Source organism: Chanodichthys erythropterus, chromosome 6, assembly GCF_024489055.1.
Source record: "Chanodichthys erythropterus isolate Z2021 chromosome 6, ASM2448905v1, whole genome shotgun sequence".
NCBI classification, from domain to species: Eukaryota; Metazoa; Chordata; class Actinopteri; order Cypriniformes; family Xenocyprididae; genus Chanodichthys; species Chanodichthys erythropterus.
Window position 1 is genome coordinate 7,146,763 of NC_090226.1, and position 23,119 is coordinate 7,169,881.

General features: G+C 36.3%; 1 protein-coding gene across 2 annotated transcripts in view; it reads right to left on the reverse strand.

Annotated features, from left to right (window-relative positions):
* The window catches only part of slc38a3a (solute carrier family 38 member 3a), a 60,090-nt gene that overhangs the window by 10,736 nt on the left and 26,235 nt on the right, over positions 1-23,119 (reverse strand). For both annotated transcript variants that reach the window (XM_067387920.1, XM_067387921.1), the window contains 8 exons: positions 18,572-18,645; positions 17,915-18,007; positions 17,116-17,197; positions 13,069-13,151; positions 12,785-12,843; positions 9,968-10,132; positions 4,553-4,632; positions 2,233-2,333 (listed from right to left, as the gene is read on the reverse strand). In XM_067387920.1, coding sequence (XP_067244021.1) covers positions 2,233-2,333; positions 4,553-4,632; positions 9,968-10,132; positions 12,785-12,843; positions 13,069-13,151; positions 17,116-17,197; positions 17,915-18,007; positions 18,572-18,645 — 737 coding nt within the window. The remainder of the gene's footprint in view (positions 1-2,232; positions 2,334-4,552; positions 4,633-9,967; positions 10,133-12,784; positions 12,844-13,068; positions 13,152-17,115; positions 17,198-17,914; positions 18,008-18,571; positions 18,646-23,119) is intronic.

Below are 23,119 nucleotides of genomic sequence, written 5' to 3' on the forward strand. Positions count from 1 at the left end.
AATGGGCACCAGACGGTTCAAGGTCCAAAGGACAGTTTCAATGCAGCTTCAAAGGGCTTTAAACGATACCAGACGATGAATAAGGGTCTTATCTAGCGAAACGATCGGTCATTTAAAAAAAAAAAAAAAAAGTTTACGTTTTATAAGCACAAATGCTCGCCTTGCTCTGTTCTGGGATGCGCGTTCGTGACGTCACGTAATACGTAATTACGTTAAAAAGGTCACGCTTGGCATAGGCGGAAGTATGAGTCGGTGTTTACAACTTGAATGTGCAAATACTAACCCTGCGTCTCAATCAGCTCCCTAGTTCCCTAGATCGTGAATCAGTATATCATGAAAGTGAAATCATGTGGCTGATTCCCTGATCAGTGCCGTGACTACTGAACTAGGGAGCTGATTGAGACACATAGTAAGTCAAACGCCGTTTACAAAAAAAGGTAAAACAACTAATGGTTCTTCCATCCTGTGTTGTCAGTGCCATCAGACTGTCATACCCTTCTCCATCAGAACAAAAACACCTCTAAAGGGGGTCGCACACCGGACGCGCACATTATTTACGCGCGAGCTCAATTTTGACTCGACTCCTGATAGAAGAGCTGCACAATGGGAGTGTTTTACGTCAACAGGGAAACGTTACATATGCTTTAATATTTCGCACTGAGGTTAGTGTACATGGAAAATGGCACAACAGAGCAAAATGAAAGAAAAGGCTACGTTTATTATACATTTTTAGACTTTATTCAAGGTGTTAAAGTGTAAAACTAATGTATCTTGCAGCACAGGGTGAAGTCAATATGTACATTAACGACGATTTGAGAGAAATATAATATACATTTTATGTAAAACAATGTACATGGCAGGATTTTGAGTCGTAGCTGGGCACCGCGGACAGGTGTCGAATGTCGAAAACAATGCGTTCGAATTTTAAAGACGTGGCGCGGTGCTGATTCTAATGGCGGGATTGTTGGCAATGGTTGGCATTTGCCACATGTACACCACCACGTCTGCCCGATGCTGGAGAGGTGTTTGTCGCCGCAGCAGTCTCTTCCCTCTGCCTAATTTCTTCCTCTGTGTATTCCGGTTCAAAAAGGTAGGGCAGGGTGAAAAACTCATCTTCTCCTCTTCGGACATTGTTGTTTTGCCTTTTTTTTTTGTAAACGGCGTTTGACTTAGTATTTGCACGTTCAAGTTGTAAACACAGACTTGGTACTTCCGCCTATGTCATGCGTGACCTTTTCAACGTAATTGCGTATTACGTGACGTCACGAATGCACATCCGAGAACAGAGCAAGGCGAGCATTTGTGATTATAAACCTTTTTTTAAAAAAAAAATAAAAAAATTTAAATTTTTTAAAATGACCGATCGTTTCGCTAGATAAGACCCTTATTCATCGTCTGGTATCGTTTAAAGCTCTTTTAAGCTGCATTGAAACTGTCATTTGGACCTTGAACCGTCTGGGATGTTGAAAAATCCTGGAATGTTTTCATCAAAAACCTTAATTTCTGTTCGACTGAAGAAAGTAGGACATGGGCATCTTGGATGACATGGGGGTGAGTAAATTATCAGCAAAAGTTTATTTAAAAGTGAACTAATCCTTTAATGCCTATTTTCTGGCACAATATCTGTATTTCTATTATTATTCTTTGAGGACATTCACACAGGACATGTTTTTACATTCCATCTGCTTAGTTTTGTACATTTTTGGTTTATGTACACATGCCTCTGACTATTTTTAAGCATTTTACGATACTCTGTCTGGTTAAAAATAGTCCAATGCATTCTGTTCCCTTCATATCTGCAACATCTAAATCTTTTTCAATTCAATAAAGGCCTGTTCACACCAAGAACGATAACTGTAGAATCCAGAGTTTATTCTAAGCATGCGCTGCAGTTGTCGTCTGCTACTTTAAATGCTTGAACTCTTTAAAGCAGGATGGATTCTGATTGGCTGTCAATGTTTTTATCATTTTTTTAGCTGGAAAAAAACATTCTGAAAGTGAGTTCAACAATATAGTTTCTCTTTGCTGTCCTCATTATAGTTATAGCTATAGCTATTCTTTTATATCTAGAATTATTTTTAGAACTATATGTTTATATTTATCATTATAGTTATTTGCATCTTGTTCAAGTTCGGTGAACTTAAACACACATATTCCCATGTACACAGCTTCTATCTTTAGTACTCAGTTTTTAATATCTTAAGTAGACGAAATGATGGTAATAAGCCTCACCGATGAAGGTCAGATATCCGAACAGAGCAGCCAGGAGGTACATGATGTACATGACAGCAATGGAGATGTTGGAGACGTGTTGCATCTTTGCCTTTGTTGGGCTGAAATCAGAAAAATATGAGGATATGACAAAAAACACTGATAGACTAAGCATATTTAAACTCAAAATATCAGTTCATAAAGTTTATACAGTCAACACACACTTCAGACATATTTAAGTCTCCTCAAAAATCTCTGAAGTGGTCATAAGGCCATACAATTTTCATATTAATCATCTATTTCAACCATTTTGATGTCTACAAACCCGATTCCAAAAAAGTTGTGACACTGTACAAATTGTGTATAAAAAAGGAATGCAATAATTTACAAATCTCATAAACTTACATTTTATTCACAATAGAACATAGAACATATCAAATGTTGAAAGTGAGACATTTTGAAATGTCATGCCAAATATTGGCTCATTTTGGATTTCATGAGAGCTACACATTCCAAAAAAGTTGGGACAGGTAGCAATAAGGAAAAGTTAAATGTACATATAAGGAACAGCTGGAGGACCAATTTGCAACTCATTAGGTCAATTGGCAACATGATTGGGTATAAAAAGAGCCTCTCAGAGTGGCAGTGTCTCTCAGAAGTCAAGATGGGCAGAGGATCACCAATTCCCCCATGCTGCGGCGAAAAATAGTGGAGCAATATCAGAAAGGAGTTTCTCAAAAAAAAAATTGCAAAGAGTTTGAAGTTATCATCATCTACAGTGCATAATATCATCCAAAGATTCAGAGAATCTGGAACAATCTCTGTGCGTAAGGGTCAAGGCGGGAAAACCATACTGGATGCACGTGATCTTCGGGCCCTTAGACGGCACTGCATTACATACAGGAATGCTACTGTAATGGAAATCACAACATGGGCTCAGGAATACTTCCAGAAAACATTGTTGGTGAACACAATCCACCGTGCCATTCGCCCGTTGCCGGCTAAAACTCTATAGGTCAAAAAATAAGCCATATCTAAACATGATCCAGATGCACAGGCATTTTCTCTGGGCCAAGGCTCATTTAAAATGGACTGTGGCAAAGTGGAAAACTGTTCTGTGGTCAGACGAATCAAAATTTGAAGTTCTTTTTGGAAAACTGGAACGCCATGTCATCCGGACTAAAGAGGACTAGAACAACCCAAGTTGTCATCAGCACTCAGTTCAGAAGCCTGCATCTCTGATGGTATGGGATTGCATGAGTGTGTGTGGCATGGGCAGCTTACACATCTGGAAAAGCACCATCAATGCTGAAAGGTATATCCAAGTTCTAGAGCAACATACGCTCCCATCCAGACGTTGTCTCTTTCAGGGAAGACCTTTCATTTTCCAACATGACAATGCCAGACCACATACTGCATCAATTACCTCATGGCTGCGTAGAAGGATCCGGGTACTGAAATGGCCAGCCTGCAATCCAGATCTTTCACCCATAGAAAACATTTGGCGCATCATAAAGAGGAAGATGCAACAAAGAAGACCTAAGACAGTTGAGCAACTAGAAGCCTGTATTAGACAAGAATGGGACAACATTCCTAAACTTGAGCAACTTGTCTCCTCAGTCCCCAGGCGTTTGCAGACTGTTATAATAAGAAGATGGGATGCCACACAGTGGTAAATATGGCCTTGTCCCAACTTTTTTGAGATGTGTTGATGCCATGAAATTTAAAATCCACTTATTTTTCCCTTAAAATGATACATTTTCTCAGTTTAAACATTTGATATGTCATCTATGTTGTATTCTGAATAAAATAATGAAATTTGAAACTTCCACATCATTGCATTCTGTTTTTATTCACAATTTGTACAGTGTCCCAACTTTTTTAGAAACTGGTTTGTATTTAAAATACAATGTCTTGTATATACTTTAAGGAATACTCTGGGTTTTGTGGCATAATGTTGATTACCACAAGAAAATAATTTCAACTTGTTATAAATAATTTTGACAAGTCTTATGACTGTACTTTTAAAACCGTCAGTATTTAAATGTTTACAGATTGGCCCTATACACAAGAGCCTCACTGTAATCCAGATTTTGCCTTTTTATAGGAAAACTATGAAAAAAAGTATGCCACGAGTGCTGGGCTGCTCCTTTGGGCTTAACTTGTATTGAACCCATAATATTCCTTTAATGTCTGTGTTTAAATATGCTAATTCCAGACTGGTAAACCACAGCTCTCTGAACAGCGAAGCAGATGGGTAGCAGTGCTCAGCGCACGAGCCTCCATATGCACACTGTGACTCATCTCTGATTCCAGACCTGTGAAAGAATTTGCCACCTACTTGCGCAGCTCCGTGTAAATTGGCAGCACCTCGGGGTGGCACACGAACGCAAATGCCAGGATGGGAACCGTGTAGGCTGTCTAAAATAAAAAATAAAAACACACAGACCAGACCACGTCACATCACCATGGATACAACAGCAGCAACCATAAAACCCAAAGTCCACACTTTAAAGCCCATTAAACACTGTGGCACATTTCAGAGAGCTAATTGTAGCTGTGATTAAGTCAGACTTGGACCGAACTCAGGCCTGGACTCATTAAAAATGCCAGTCCTGTGCATATTTATTTATTTATTTATTTGCGCTTGCACAAATTACTCAAAAAACAACAACAACAATTTAACAAAATAATTACATACTGTAAATTTACAGTGCAAACTCAGGAGTAGGATGAAGAACAATATTCTTATTTAACCTACCCCAGTCTTATTTCAAAGAAAGTAACAGAAATATAGATGGCAAAATCAAATTACAATAGCCTAATTTACACAATCATGTACACAATCATTTACAATAGCCTAATTTACACAATCATATACACAATCAAACATTTACATAAAATTTCACCATTTTTTGTTTGCATTTATTCTTAAATTGAATAATGTTTGAACATTTTTTTAAATCTGCTTCCAAGGAGTTCCAATGTTTTACACCTGCAACAGAAATACACATTTGTTTTAAAGTAGTTCTAACTAACGGCTGTTTGAAATCATATACTCTCCTACTGCTTTCGCTTTTAATAAAAAGACTTTGCAGGCCACATGGTAACAGGCTATGTCTTGCTTTATGCATTATTAATAACGTTTGCAGAACAACCAAATCTTTCAATTTTAATAGTCCTGATTTCAAAAAAAGTTCAGAAGTGTGTTCCTTTGGAAAAGCTCTATGTATAATTCTTATGGCTCTTTTTTGTAAAATAATTAGAGGCATTAAATTTGTGACACATGAGTTACCCCACACTTCCAAACAGTACAAAAAATAAGGTAAAATTAATGAACAATACAAAGTTCGCATTGCAGTGTAGTTTACCATATCCTTAATTTTGCTCATGACAAAAAGGTTTTTACAAACTTTCTTTTTTACATAAGAAATGTGTGGCTTCCATTTTAATTTCTCATCTATAATAACACCCAAAAACCTAAATTCATAAACTCTTTCAATATTAGTTCCATTTAAGCTCAGATTGATTTTTTCGGTACATTTATTATTTGTAAACAGCATAAACTTTGTTTTACTTAAATTTAATGAAAGTTTATTATTCTTGAACCATTTTTGAAGTAGGACCATTTCTCTTTGAATTGTGGTCAATAGTATTTTTAAATTTCTTCCAGAACTAAAGAAATTTGTGTCATCTGCAAAAAGAACAAAACGTAATATTTTTGACACTTCACAAAGATCATTGATGTATAAAATAAAAAGTTTTGGCCCTAATACAGAACCTTGTGGAACCCCACAAATATTTTTTTTACATTTAGATACATGTCCTGCATAATAAACATACTGTTCCCTATTTTCTAAATAACTAGTCAACCATTTTAATACTATACCCCTGATGCCATATGCCTGTAACTTAGATATTAAGATACCATGGTCAATGGTATCAAAGGCCTTTTTAATGTCAATAAAGACACCAACAGTAAAATTTTTATTTTCCAATTCTGATGTAATGTCCTCTATAATTTTCATCAAAGCTAAGGCAGTTGAACGGTTATTCCGGAAACCATACTGACTATCAGATAACAATGAATGTTTCTCAAGGAACAAATCTAGTCTTATAACAAAAATTTTCTCCAATATTTTGGAAAATTGAGAAAGCAAAGATATAGGCCTATAGTTAGTGAGACTATACCTATCTCCAGACTTAAACAATGGAATAACCTTAGCCACCTTCATTTGATCAGGAAAAACTCCAGTATTAAATGAAAGATTAATTATATATGTTAACGGTTTGCTAATACAGTCTATAGTTTTCTTGACAATAAACATGTCTAGACTGTCATTATCACATGATTTTTTACTTTTAACCTTAGACACAATACTAATTACTTCTGTCTCACTAACTTCTCCAAGATACAAGGACTGTACAACTTTGCTTTCACCTTTCCAATTTGTCTCTCCATTATATGAAAGGGTAGGTTTGACAAGATTTGGCCCAATATTGACAAAAAAAGAGTTAAATTCATCTGCCATTTCTTCTGCTCGGATTTCTTTATTCTGTTCATTTATTAAATACTGTGGGCAACTACTAATCACTTTATTCCCCATAACATTCCGCAACACTTTCCACATTCCTTTAATATTATTTTTGTTTTCTTGTAACATGTTGGTATAATAATCTTTTTTTGCCCGTCTCATTATACTTGTTAGCTTATTTTTATAAACCTTATATTGTCTTTCCGCATATATTGTTCTATATTTTATAAAATTCATATAAAGTTTGTTTTTCTTTTTACAGGCTTTTAGAATGCCTTTTGTTATCCAAGGTTTCTTGTCAGACCTTGCTCTGTCCCCCAATATTTTTGTTGGGCAATTTTTATTATACAACAATAAATATCTATGCAAAAATTCTTCATAGGCCTTATTCACGTTATCAGTTTTATAGACATTAACCCAATCATCCTTCAATAAATCATACCTGAACTTATTTATCATCTCCTCAGTTCTTACCCGAATAACTTTACTTTGTTTCTGCGTCTTATTGTTAACTTCACAACAATGAGATATAAATATTGGCAAATGATCTGTTATATCATTTATCAATAGACCACTTTTAAAGGTGTTTACTACATTTATGAAAATATTATCTATTAATGTTGCACAATCTGAAGTTATTCGACTAGGCCTAGTAATTACAGGATGAAAGCCTCTACTGTACATTACATCCAAGAAATTTGAACTGCTCATATGACGTGATACATTTAACAGGTTAATGTTAAAATCACCACAAAATATAGACATTTTATTAACATTCATCCCAACTAATAATTGTTCCAAATTCTCTGTAAATGTTTTTACACTAGATCCCGGAGTTCGATACACACATGTAACTACAATATTTCTTTGCTTCTCCATTTCAATCTCAACTGTTAGGCATTCCATTAAATCTTCGACTACAGTAGTCATTCGCTCAATTACTTTGCATTTCAAATCACTACAAACATATAGTACCACTCCACCTCCTTTTCGATTATTTCTGTTAACATAGTACAATTCATAACCCTCAAAATGAAATTCAGCCCCTTTATCCTCAGTTAACCAGGTCTCAGACAAAGCTATAACAGTGAATCTGTTTTCAAATGATTTTAAATAATCAAGTATTTTACCAAAATTTGAATACAGACTCCTACAATTGAAATGAATCAATGAAAATGTACCATTCATTTTAATATTATTTTTAAATTCAGCGTCCGTATAATATTTACACGTATCATTTATATATTGATGTAAATTTGCCACAGGGTCCAATTCATGCTCATAATCATAAAATTGACATTCATTTTCAGTCCATGTTGTGAGTGTTTGTTCACACGCGGCCATTTAAAGTTTGTTTATGTTGTCTGTGGGCCTTTCGACCCTATTTTCCTTGTCACAACGTTATTCTCCACATACCTTATTTGTCCTTTGTCTTATCCATTCCATAGTTGTCCAAAGACTGACGGAGAATTGTAACGCTGGCTATTACCTCACCAAAGGGAACGCGTCTGCTCCTACTGCGGGGAGAATGCCAGCCTGCCGCCCGCAGAGCTGTCTCCCAGTCCGGCTCCCTTTGCGAAGCTTCCATTGTTACTCCAAACTCCTGTAATCCATCGGCTGCTTCCCGAGGAGTAGCAAAGATTTTTGTTTTTCCATCTTGCAAGTACAATTTGAGTTTTGCAGGGAACAATATACGTGACTTAATATTTCGTTCTTGAAGTTGCTTCCTCACGCTTCTGTACATTGTACGTTCTCTATAAACATCAGCTGTGAAATCTTCATCAAAATAAATCCTTCGATCATTGATCCTGATGTCCTTCTTGGACCATGCGGCCTGTAACACTCTTTGTTTCTCCTTGTAACTTCGAAGACGAACAATTATGGACCTAGCTTGTTCTTTGCGGCCCGCGAAGACACCTGTTGCACGATGCGCTCTTTCAATATGAATCTCTTCCTGAATATTAAGTTTATCACGGAAAAGTGTTTCAAGAAAAGCATTCATATCATTTCCTTCTGTCTTCTCCGGTACCAGATAAATTCTCACGTTTTTTCGCCGAGCACGGCTTTCCAAATCCTCACATTTATCCTCGAGTTGCTTTTGCTTGCACATCATGTGGAAAAGCACTTTGGTTAACTCCATTTCACGGTCTTCGTTAAGTGCAATCCTTTCTTCGGCATCATCCATTCTTATTTTTAACTGTCCAAAGTGTCCATTTATGTCGCTCACCTCCTGTTTTAGCTCGTTGAAATTTCCTGCTGTTTCAGCGCGAAATTGTTCAAGTTTCTTCAAAATTTCCGAGGTTTCTCTGGCGCCATCGGCGCCCTCCTCATCCGAGCTGATGTTCTTTGGTGGCGGCGTGGTAGCTGACAGATGGTGTCCTTTCTGTCCCACTTTTCTCGGCATTATTAAACAATCGATTTATTTATTTATTTTGAATAATAGCCTTATTGATAGTGCAGTAACACCTTAAACAAAGTTTAAAGGCGTATTTCTTTGATTTTAGGCTTTGTTGCTAGGCGTTGTTGCAAGGCGTCCATATGGAGACGGACTGAACTTAACACTCCTGACAACAGACTTTCACACTTGACAGTAAAGGACATATGTGGGAAAACTGCACAAGGCGATGTGTGAGTTGACACTTATGTATGTGCAGAGGATGCGTTAATTCTAGAGACATGAATAATAAAAAAATATAGGCCATAGACTAGAATAAATATGAATCTGTTTGGATACTGTCTTACAAAGCCTGTACTGAGCTAAGACTACACTGACAGAATTTTCATTTGCGGATGTTTCATTTTGGCGAATGTTTATGATTTTTAAGGTGATGTTTAGGATTGTTTCTTTCCTACAATTAGAGAGCAAAAGAGAGGTAGTAAAATGCCAGTTCTTTCCCATATCTTCCCAATTTAGCAAACCACACGGCAATAATCTTTAAAACCACAGCCCGTCAAAGGTTCCAAACTTCCTGTGCTTTAGAAATGTGAATATATTATCATAACATAAGCTGAAAATCCAGATTTTCACGTAGTTTGAGAACTGATGTTTGAACGGCTGTTTGGATTAAGCCCACATATATGCAAGTCATGCAATGGATTATTGAGAACTACAGTGTGCGTCACTTGATTTTGCTTAAAGTCTTACTGTATATCACATGACTCATAAGAATGTCACAGCATGATTTCAGGATATTCAGATTCTAAGTTCCTCGATGACATACCTGTGAGTTCATGTTAAAGAGGTGGGGGGTGCAGGCAGGGTCAGCCTCAGGGGTCATCTCCACTCCTCCGGGGTCAGCGGCCACACTTGTGTTAAAGCCCAAAACCGTCCTGTTATGGGCATAGTCTTCAAAAGGACATTTCACCTGGAACTTCTTATAGATCACCTGGAGGGAGACAAGAGATTCAGTAACTAAACAAGTCTTGGATAGGTTGCGCTAATCTCACAGTGAGTTTTTAAGGGTTGATATCGTCTTTCAATCATTTTTTCCCTTATGTTCCACTTATAGTTACTCATAAAGTTTTTCATGACCATTTCAAACCCTCTGTCCCTTATAATTAACCAGGACATTTTTTCCCTAGCTATGAACTTAACCCTATAATGCCTACTGTATAATATTTGATGCACAAATTTCTGAGGCATCTAAATTATCAACATGATTAAAACTGTGCTGAAAAAGACAATCGACTGCATGCTTTTTGTTGTCTGATTGATATTGTATACTTTTTTTAGCAAGTAAAAGGGCTTTTAGAATAATTTTAAAAATGTCCCTCTTCAGGTCTTGTATGTCTTTTTGCTGTGAAATCTTTACTGATTTTTATAAAGTAAACGTAAGAATATATATTGTTAGTAATATATTTCAAGATGAACATGGACTGAAGCAATTTGCGTTTACTTTATTGTATATATATATTTTTTTGAAAAATCAAATGTATCAAAGACATTATTGGTAGATATAAAGTGACAACTAATATGAGCTCCTATAGCATACTATATAAGCCATAAACGCCAAATTAATCAAATATTATGCTCAATAAAAACACATATGCAAAATATTTTAAGGTCTTCTTTTTTATTATTTTTTTTTTTTATTTAATGTTTTATTTATTCATTACGGAATAGGATTAGGGCCAAGCAATAATAAAAAAAATAAAACCATCTTGAGATTAAAGTTGTTAAATTGAGAGAAAAAAGTTGTTAAATTAAGAGAACAAATTAGTTAAATTATGACTTTATTCTCACAATTTAATGAGTTTATTCTCATAATTTAATGAGTTTATTCTCAACATTTTATCTTGACTTTTTTCTCGTAATTTAATGAGTTTATTCTCAACATTGTATCTCGACTTTTTTCTTGAAATTTAACATTTTTCTCATAATTTAACGAATTTGTTCTCGTAATGTAAAGACTTTTTTCTTGTAATTTAATGAGTTTATTCTCAACATTTTATCTCGACTTTTTTCTCGAAATTTAACGAGTTTTTTCTCGAAATTTAAAAACTTTAATCTCGAGATGGTTTTATTTTTTTATTATTGCTTGGCCCTAATCCTCTTCCGTAATTCATTTATTATTTATTTTGTTTTATTTTGTAAGGTTTCAATAAACTGCCATTAAAATGTTTTTTAATATTATTTTGTGTCAGGCTTTACAGGGTTTAGATTTAAAAAAAATATCCATTGTTGACATGTAAATGTGGGTAGTCATTTGATTTTTTTTTTTTTTTTTGATTAAAGTATTTTTTTCTTCGTTATTTTACATTTTTACGAATCGTGTTTACTGCTTAGTTTAAAAAGATGGTGTTTTTGAGTTCTGAAACTTACATTAAAGTTACAAATTAAATAGTTTTATTATATTTTAGCATGCTTTTCCATGGTTTCTCATGATATGACCCCTTTAATCCTGAAAGGTACATATCACTGCTTTATAACGTTATTCATCTGTCACATGACCAGTCAGATGAAAGAGAGGAGACTAGGGTGTACATTGTGTCTTTTCATTCTGTGCTTGATCCAATCACAGCAGGGATGATGAATCGAGAGAAGAGAAAAGCAATATTATCGTATTCAGACAGGATCATGGTGTAAAGACTAGATGGTTTCATAAATCCAGTGTGAAGATGTGGCAATGCCACACGCTCACACTAGCATGAGGACAGAGAGAGTGAGAGCTGTGTGCACAGATTAAAGCTCGCCTCCAAAACTAGGTCAGTGAGGTGCACCAAACACACAACCCCACTCTAAAAATACTAGACACTCACACACAACATCACACACTCATTCTGGTGGTGGAAAAGATGAGCACATCCTAAAATCCCCCAGTTTACTATAAGATTTATAAGCTGCTAATTGGAACTGTATCAAGATTAAATATTAATTTTCACGCTCTCAGCACATTATTCAGAGAGGAATTTCAAAATAGCAGAGTACTGCTTCATGATGGGAATACTAAGCAGCACATGGCTTCTGAATGTAACAGATTTAAAGGGATAGTTCACCCAAAAATTTGACTTCTGTCACATTTACTTGCGCATGTTGTTTATTGTAAATACTGAGCAACTTATATTTTAGGCATAATATTGCCAGTTAATTGGTCTATTTTTGATCCACCAATGAGAATAGTTCCCAAACAAAGCCACAGTAATTTATATCTGCAAGTCAACACACAGTAGTGGACTTTCAAATGAATCAGTGTATTGAACAAATTTATTTGAATGGATGGAATGAATGGTTTAATGACTCTCATAAAAAAAGGCCCTTTTTGCCACCTACTGGAATACTGATGTAACATCTAATACACAGACTGACAGTCTGTCTGGGGCGAACAAACAAGCTGACTAACAGAACTAACAGTTATATGATGCAAAATGTCCAGAGCAATGTTTTAATAATGATTAATGATTAAAATACTTGTCAATGGTTTATGTGTGGGGGAAAAAAACAAAAACATGAAAGCCATAGAGGGATGAGATGAGGGTAAGCAAATAAAACAATTTTCATTTCAGGTGAAATGTTTCTTTGACGAGGTCAGTAAACATACCGCAATAAGGAAGAAGACCATGCAACTGAGAGAGAAACCGCTGGTGTAGCCCAGGTACCCTGAAACACACAGTGTGATGAGAGCCAGTGACTGTACACAGCAATTAGCCATAAGACTTCTATGAACAGTCTGACCTGGTCACATGCAGCCCTTTATTAATAATGAATACTCTTTCAATTCATTAAAACATAAATAAAAGCAGCGGTTTGACAGAAAGGAAGTTGTGAGCAGAACAAGGGGTGTGTGCAATCAGACATAAGAATCAGAAGTTTAAGAAAACTTACCAAGCTGCTTCATTAAAGCGAGCGGCAAGATGACACTGCATGATACAATGACGACCAGGTAATTTCCGTTTACATACCACTCCCTGCCAAACAAATCAAAACAGAAAGGCAAACTCACAAAAAAAGATAATTATAAAATGGATCACAATTAACAATTTTCACTGTTAGAAGTTGGATGATAGTCACAGAGCTTATCCTTTCCATCTGTATCATTTTTATTTGATTTATTAACAAGTTTATGTCAGATAAAAATGAGGGTGAGATATCATTCTTATATGATGTTAATGTCAACTAAAACTATTAAAAATGGTTTTCGTTAATTAAAATAAAATAATATATAAAATAACAAAATAAAATATAAAATAAAAAGAAATATTAGATAAAAAAACATTAAATTAGAAATGTTCTCTTGGCATTTTGTCAACTACCTAAAAGTTCAAGTTCAAGAACTAAAATGACTAAACCTAAAACTGAAATAAAAATAAATTCAAGCTAAATAGAAAGCAAAAAACAAAAACTAATAAAACCACAAAAGCACTTAAGAACTTAAACTAATATTAAAACTAATATTAAAATGAAAACAGAAAAAAATATTAAAACAAATTAAATTATTTTGTTAAAAAAAAATATTATAATATATAAATAATACAAAAAACCTAACATTCTTACATTCTGAATTCAAACTATTTATTGTTTTAGTACTGGCAACCTTTTTTCAAAGCCAATTCAATTTTGATTCTGGCACTAAAATCCGATTGGATGAGTCACTTCGGCTAAGAAATTAGCTTACTTTGTTTATTGTGATTATTGATACTGATACATTTATCCACTGTACCCATTTTTTAATCATATTGCTATTGCTGCTATTTTATAGACACAATCAATGCTGTGATTTTACTATGCTTTAAGGGGTTTCAGGCCAAACAACAGCCATTAATTGTAATAAAATCATTGTATGGCTTCGAGTGGCTTGCTGCTTTAATAAATATTGACCCATTTATCTTTCCCCTTGTGTATTTGCAAATGGAGCAGCAATTCTCCTATTAACCTAAGGCATTACATTTCCATGCTCTTACAGTAAAAGAGTGCTAACTACAGTATGTTCTTTAAATGGCTTAGAGTGAAGTGCATAAGTCACATTACTGGACAACACCAGGATAAGGAGGTGTTGATTATTTTAGGGCATGATCAATGCCCTTCCTTTTAAATGTGTTGTGATGTGTGACTGAGCTGCTATTTAGATCCGGAACCTTGTGCTCTGACTACCACAGGCCAATTTAGAGAGGAAATCCTTCTCCGTCTATAACTCGTCCTAAAGCTGCTAATCTTGTTATTCTGCCCCCCATTAAGACCAAAAACATGGCATCTCTCAAAGAAGCTCTGAAAGACAAAGACTGAGAGACTTCTTAAGGACGGCTTGTACCCTGTCCGGAAATTCAGCTTGATATGAGACAATAGAGCGACTCCATCAAGCCAAAGATGTCTAGTGGAGTGTGAATTTTATTAAGTGGAGACATTGCAATCTCAATGAGGTGAACGATACCAGGTACATTGAGAGCTGGTCAACAGCCCTAAAACAAAGTTATCTCGGGAGGTCAAGCTAAACTGGAGCTGATGGAGCTTGACTCTGGTACCGGTTGGCTTAGGAACTTGTGTGTGATGTTCACTCTCTACAACTGGAGTTTCACATGAGCAGTAGTGTGAGTCAGCGATTGAAAGGCATGCCAACACTAGTCTGAACACACTGTGAGTTACTTCCTCTCAACAGTTCCACTCCCCCCTCACCCCTCCATGTCTAGTCTGGATGAGGACATGTCTGGGAATGAATGGGCACATTTACAACCATGTTCTTAACCAACTTTGTTACCAAAGTGACTTAAAATACAGTGTACAAATTGTGGTATTGCCAACTAGCAAGACAGGAAAAGAAGAAAATGGCCACTTTCACAAAAAGCAACAGCTTTCCATATTTTACCTGTATTGCCATCATTCACAAATCCGAACCAGACAGCTTTTTGACATATTTTGTCTTGCTGGTCTAACGAGTGACATAAAGATACACATAAGTGCATGGGCTGTTTCTCACGCTTGTTTTCATTTTTGTCAAACTAAATATGGTGTCTGCAATACTAAGGTCTTTTCATACTGATGTTAATTTACAAAAACTGTCACACATGTAGCTCTATTTGCACTGCCTGCTAAAACTGAAATGAATCTTCCTCGCTCGCCTGGAGAGGTGAGGAATTCAAATGAAGCAGTCAAAGGTCGTTTCCATGGAGTTTTTGAGGTGTCCTCCAGAGTGTGTGCACAGGCCTTCTGTCAAACCGAGCTCCAGTCATTGCATCTGCAGTCGGCTTGCGTCACGGACCGTCACACACACACACACACACACACACAATTCCTTGGCTGGGCAAGCGAGTGTTATAGTTATGGAGAGATCTGACCTTCACATGAATACAAAACTGTTCCAACCAAATATAGTCCATCTATCATAGTTCTACTCTCACTTTTACACAATTATGCCAAAGGATTCTACTGTGTGACTCAAAAATCCTCAGGGACCTATTGATCTGAGAGAAACTGCACAGCTCACACAATTCACAAATTGGCAGTAATCATTACCAGGGGCAAAACTGATGTGGTTGCTAGTTTTAACGACCTCATGCCCACAGTGAAAAGCTGGTATTTGACAAAAAAGAAATGCCATTGAAAGAGTTGCTTTTACAGACTCAACTAATCAAACAACCCTTTTGCTTTTGGCCTTTAGTGTAGGCTTTCCCACACACTGGTTTCTCTCATTCTTTGTCTTACTATCTTTCTTCCTAAAGGACATGTTTACATTTTTTATGCTGTTGTGTAGCTTAGTTCCATATAAGTATCAACCTTGTCTCAGGTGTTTGTAATAAAATAGCTAAGGATTTGCAAAAATTGACACAAATGAGAGTACATACATTAGACTCTTTAAAGAGGACCATTTACATTTAAACTTATTTGGTGTGTAATGTTGCTGTTTAAGCATGAAAAAGGTCTGCAAACTTACATGGCACACTCCAAAGGGAGTTATTCTCTATATCAGTAAGCACTGTTTCTGAACTCCCTGAAATCGCTTAATTGTAGTCTTGTTTTCTTCCTTAAATGGACAAGTCACAGTTTTCCCCATTTAAATAATTCCAGCACAAGGCATACGCAAAAAGGGGGGAGGGAGGTATGGTTGATTTGCGTTCGTAGTGTGTTGAAATTTGTGGTTATGGTAATGGCCGTGACATTTCCATAACACGTTTGAAGCAGCTGACCAATTAAAACACACTGGTTCAGTCGACCAATCAGAGCACATTGTGCTTTTCCCTAAAGGAGGGGCTTCATAGAGACAGAAACTAAACAGAGCGTTGCTGACAGACTCGGAAGAGAGGTGCTCCAAAATATGTGAAAAATAATATGTTTTTTGAACATTCAAACATGAAAACCTATTCTAGTAGACCCCAAAATCAAAATTGTAAAAGGGCATAATATGACCTCTTAACAATAAAAGATCCAAAAGAGGATTTTTTTTTTTGTTTAAAGAGCATTTGACTTTTTTTTTCACTGTAAAGTGGAAAGGTTGATGGATATAAAAGGTTCCTCATGGAACCATTAATGCCAATAAAGAACCTTTATTTTTAAGAGTTTAAGTGTACAGAGCTATAAAATTAAGAAATGTCTGATCTCTTGTCTTGAAATCACTGACTTTTAATCACATAAACAGTTTGAGACATTGTTGAGACTGTTTGTAAGACCTTTTTTGAATCTTTAGAACAGACAGGAGAAACATTTGAAGCATCTGGTTTCCTTTTAATGGCAATGTTGTCTAGTAGAAACAATTAGAGACCAGATCTCATGTTTTATTTGACTTTCTAGTGAGTCCTTCTGCGTGCTGATACCCTAACATGCTTGAAACGAGTCACGTGGTAAACTAGAGTCCTGATGTGGCCAATAAACAATGGGGAAAAAAAGATGTATTTGTGTTACTTTAAAACACAACTTTAAACAAACACAGACATGAGTACTCACCCTGATGTATTGTCCACCTTCAGAAAAGCCTGGATAACCAGCGGAAACTCGTACTTTACAATGTACAAGTAGCTGGACATGGCTATGAGATGAGAGAGAGAGATAGAGAGACGACGGCTGTGAGATTCACACACATACACACATACAGTAAACACCCTAATCCAGGATGTATTTGTCTACTCCAGGGGATTGTGGTTATTATCCTGGAAGCAAATGTCACAGTAAAGAAGAAAATCAGTTCTATATTTAGTTTCTATAAACATGCACCAAACGGCAACCAGCTCAGGGTCTGTAGATCAAACCAGAGTTTAAATTACAAAGCTCTTTAAAAACCACTGACGAAAATGACAAATATAATTAAATATAATTATAATTAAAAGACAAATACATAAAAAAGAAGAAATGATAATGTACATACAGGCAGGACACGGAAAAATCTCTATCTATATTTAGCTAAATATATATATATATATATATATAAAATAATATGCTAAATATAACCTGTGGGCCCAATCAGATGGACAGTAATATTAAAATATACAGTATATCTGTGTTGAAATAGACTACAGCTTTAGAAAATGAGGACAGCACGGAGGAAGGTGAGGAAAGGTTACCATGAGAATGAAAGAATAAAAAATAACAAAGCAATGACCTGGAGTTTAAATGAGAAATGAATGACAATACTATCAATCTAAGTCCAGTCACTTTCTCTGCAGAGGTGTATGTGTGCTGTGCCCTTGATAGGGTCACAAAGCAATACATTGTGTCTCCTGAGATGTGACGTTTGACAGCGTCTCACCTCCGATATTCTGCAGGGTGATTGCAATGCCAGCAGCCATCTTGCCTGGTGTGCCAAAGGCTCGGTAGCCCAGTTGTTCATAAGCTCTAATGCCTGACAACAAAGCAAAAAGACATGAAATCCACACAATGGCCAATTGCTATATACAACACTACAGTAAAAATCTATCTCTAATAATAATAAAAATAGTATATATACTCATCAAATCAGATTTATTATGTAATTTAAATTGATTCATTATTAAAATGTCTATTATCAAGTAATATGTATATCATAGTATATGTAAGGTCATTTTTTTCAAGGTAACCATGTGGTTGACAAGGGTTTGGGGCAACAATGTAACCATGGGCTTATACTTGATATACGTAGCACTGACAATGACAGCCACATTGATCAAGCACAGCAGACTCTTGGCTATTTTTAGCCTAATGCACACCAGAAATATTCTGGCCAATTAAAATCTCTCACAGAGGAGTGAGGCAGATGGTCACTGAGCCAACAGAAAAACCAATGTCACATTTAACACTTCTATCAAAACCAACTCTTCATTTTAGCTCAGGGCAAAGGTTCAGGAACAGCTTTTTCTATCCAAATCATAATCTTAACTACAGAAGAGAGTTTAAAACTGGTCTCAGGTCAGTGTAATGAAACACTCACCCACAACGCCTGAAGATTTTAGCAGCAGGTGAATGGAGTATGAAGACAGGCCAGCAACAGCAGTGAGAAGAATTCTGAAAGACAAAAAAGATTAAATAAATGCAACTGGAACCAAATGTTACTATCTAGCCCCATTGTGGCTATTTGTTATATTTATAAAGTACGTCAATGGCCTAGATAGATAAATGCTAAAAGTTGAAAAGAGGTTCTAGCCTCAGTAAGGTGGAAAAATACTAGACAGCGTAATCACAGGCAAGACAGCCATAGCCCATGCAACGGCACCCTCCAGCTGTCAACATCTGGACAAACATATCAAGCTGTGAATACGAATCACGCTCTACTGACTCTTTTTCTTGCATAAAAATGTCCTGTTTAGTCCCAGTTCCAGAATGTCTTGGCATCTGTACTGACCAGGCCTAACCACTCTCTGCCAAGCACTCAGTTTCAACTCTTCACTTTCTCACGTTTTCCCTTTTCCTTCTTTTTTTCCAAATGACGTGGCTGAACTGCAGGAGTCAACGAGTGCAGTTTTGCTGAAAATGCTGCTGTCTTCTCGACTCACATGAACTCTGAAACAGATATTCAGCATCAAAACTCCCAGCTTTGACTAACATTTCAGTCATATTTTTATAAGTACAGATCAATTAGTACAGCTAATCGCTCGCGTTTAATAACAAATTACTCTGGAGGAGGCAGCAGCACGAGTTTAAAAAGTTTTGAAAAATCAGCTGAAACTGAGAAAGAACGTGATTTCTTCACCAGCTGCAATGTGTTAATGGATGCAGCTGGCTTGAATGAAGACACTATGTGATCAGTTCAGCATCTAATCAACTTCTTTAGCAGCTGATTATGAAATATTTGATATTATCCAAACTTCAAAAGATGCAAAAAACTTCCTGTTTTAGCAACTTAAGCTCCGTTTCCAAAACCTAGTCTGTGACTTTGAAAGCTTCCTAATCTAAATGGAATCTCACTTAGGAAGTGACTCATTTAGAACACTGTACGTAGCAAGCCTTCCACGCAAATAGTGCTCCTCAATCAAAGTGTACGGAAGAATGGAATCAATCAATCCATCAATCAATCCATCAATATATCTACAGGTGCTGGTCATATAATTAGAATATCATCAAAAAGTTTATTTATTTCACTAATTCCATTCAAAAAGCGAAACGTGTATATTATATTAATTCATTACACACAGACTGATATATTTCAAATGTTTATTTCTTTTAATTTTGATGATTATAACTGACGACTAAGGAAAATCCCAAATTCAGTATCTCAGAAAATTAGAATATTGTGAAAAGGTTCAATATTGAAGACACCTGGTGTCACACTCTAATCAGCTAATTAACTCAAAACACCTGCAAAGGCCCTTAAATGGTCTCTCAGTCTAGTTCTGTAGGCTACACAATCATGGGGAAGACTGCTGACTTGACAGTTGTCCAAAAGACGACCACTGACACCTTGCACAAGGAGGGCAAGACACAAATGGTCATTGCAAAAGAGGCTGGCTGTTCACAGAGCTCTGTGTCCAAGCACATTAATAGAGAGGTGAAGGGAAGGAAAAGATGTGGTAGAAAAAAGTGTACATGCAATAGGAATAACCGCACCCTGGAGAGGATTGTGAAACAAAACCCGTTCAAAAATGTGGGGGAGATTCACAAAGAGTGGACTGCAGCTGGAGTCAGTGCTTCAAGAACCACTACGCACAGACGTATGCAAGACATGGGTTTCAGCTGTCGCATTCCTTGTGTCAAGCCACTCTTGAACAACAGACAGCGTCAGAATCGTCTCGCCTGGGCTAAAGACAAAAAGGACTGGACTGCTGCTGAGTGGTCCAAAGTTATGTTCTCTGATGAAAGTAAATTTTGCATTTCCTTTGGAAATCAGGGTCCCAGAGTCTGGAGGAAGAGAGGAGAGGCACAAAATCCACGTTGCTTGAGGTCCAGTGTAAAGTTTCCACAGTCAGTGATGGTTTGGGGTGCCATGTCATCTGCTGGTGTTTGTCCACTGTGTTTTCTGAGGATCAAGGTCAACGCAGCCGTATACCAGTAAGTTTTAGAGCACTTCATGCTTCCTGCTGCTGACCAACTTTATGGAGATGCAGATTTCATTTTCCAACAGGACTTGGTTTAAGGACCATGGTATCCCTGTTCTTAATTGGTGATAATCAGCATTTCTCTTGACTTATCTGCAATATTAGGTGATTTTTGTTTTGTTTTGTTAGTAAGCTCACCACAAGAGAGTTAAATCTGAGATTGAGACCAGTGCTACTATGCTATAACACCTCATTAGAACCTGAAAACAAATTACTGTTAATTTAGTATCTTACACAATTTATTCTGGAGAATCTGGATGTGTTCCATTTATTGAAGACCTTTCATCCAAGTGGCCTCATCAGTTCTTAAATTAATGTAAAAAATCTTCAGTAAATGGAGGAAGAAGTGGATAAAATCCAAGCACTGTTAATTGAGACTTCAGCAGCACTGTGTCACTGGGGCTATTAACGATTATTTTAATGGAGAAAGAATTTATGAAACTTCAATCGAGCATGGTGCTACAGCAAATTATCATATCAGTTCATTTTTGTTTTGTTGCCATATCTACTTTGTATGACATCGTTCTTGCGCCCACTATCATAAACATGTCATTTATCCCAGAAACATGAAATAATTGCCTGTCCTTGAGCAATAACATTTCCCAGTAAGCCACAGTAAGCCGAATTTCAAGACAAATATTGAGGATTTGTTGTTTGTCATAATCTTTCTCAAAGAGCTGCTCTTTCAAAGACAATCAATTGAGACTCAATGGAGTCCCTAGTTATGTTTCATTTACGTAATAACACAGTCCCGGATGTTTCTCCTAAAATTTCTTTAAAATAGAAGCAAATTAGATAATTAGATATTGAGATAATATTTGAAATATAGATACTTTTGATTTCCGATGTCAATTTGTTGAAATCTATTGTGAAACTCAAATGAGACAAATGAAAGGTTACTGTGGTCTTTTTCTCGGGAGAAAAATCTAAGCAGGAATTTCCATTAGCTCTCCATTTAATCTCACTCCTGTCTAGAAGAAAAGAAGAAAAGGAACTCCACACACTGTTTTGTGATGCTGGATATTCAAGAGACATCCTTGTTTTGTGATGTTGTGCATTTGTGGGAGCTGTGGCTCCTCTATCGCCTCAAGGGAACTGCTGCCAAGATTCAAAGTGACATAGCAAAATCAAGCCTGAAGTCCAACCACAGCAGAACCCAACATCAACCTTTCATAATCTGTCCTCTATCTTCATCTATATACACCAAATTCGATATACACCAAACAATAATATTTAATAATAAAGTATGAGACTCTACAAAGATATCTCCATAGCAAGGTCTAACTCCCATAAACCTTATGAATTCATCCCCAAGAGCTGCAGCATTATTGAAAGGAATATTAGCGGCATTATTAAATTGTGTCTGGGATTGATTTATGAGTAGCCTGAAGACACAATCAGCACTAGAGAAACACGGTTCTTAGATCAGACAGGTACCACATGCACAGAAATCAAGAGTACAGAAAGTTCAAGTGTGCCAAATATCACAGAACCCCAGTCACACCAAACAGCTCAAGCCCAAAGCCCTTTCAGAAAAGAAAAGAAAAAATCCTCTGTACATTGTTCAACCCAGATTAAAAGGCCAGACTGGTTTTCATAAAGCATGTACAGCCCATGTTAAGTAGCACAGATCATTCTCTTTGAACAAAAGTAATGCAGTGTGCCTGGAGTGAACGCAGAGCTCCCGTGCAAAGGGAGTGTCTTGGTGCAGCCCGCTCAGCTCTACAGAAGGTCAGTCAGGAAACAGATCTCTCTGGCAATCTGACTTTTCAAATAAAGGCTGCTTTAATGGAGGATTAATATAGCAGGGGAACCAGTTCAGAGAACAGGACTTAAACCAGATCATGACAACTAACAAACTGTAGGGAAGCTATGGCGTTTACAATGCATAAAGAACTGCAGCAAGATTTGAGAAAAACCCTATGAAAAGCTCAAGGGATTAGCCAATGAGCTTGAACATGATGTTTTTATTACATTAACTACTGTTAGCATTAACAATAAAGCATTAAATGTCTGCTTCCGTTGCCTGAGTTGAACCTATACAACCTTACAAGTCCATAACATTTAACCTAATAACTTCTATAGAAAATCCCATAGACTTACAAAACTGTTCAAATGTTTGGGGTCAGTAAGATTTTCTTATGGTTTTGAAAGAAATCTCTTAATTTCACCAAAGCTGTATTTATTTGATCAAAAATACTGTGAAATATTATTACAATTAAAAAAAAAATGTTTTCTATTTTAATATACTTAAAATGTAATTATTTCTGTGACTGCAAAGCTGAATTTTCAGCATCATTACTCCAGTGTTTATTGTCACATAATCCTTTAGAAATCATTCTAATATGCTGCTCAAGAAACATTTCTGATTATTATCAATATTGAAAACAGTTCTACTGTGCAGTGCAATGATATAATATTTTCAGGATTCTTTGATAGAAAGTTCA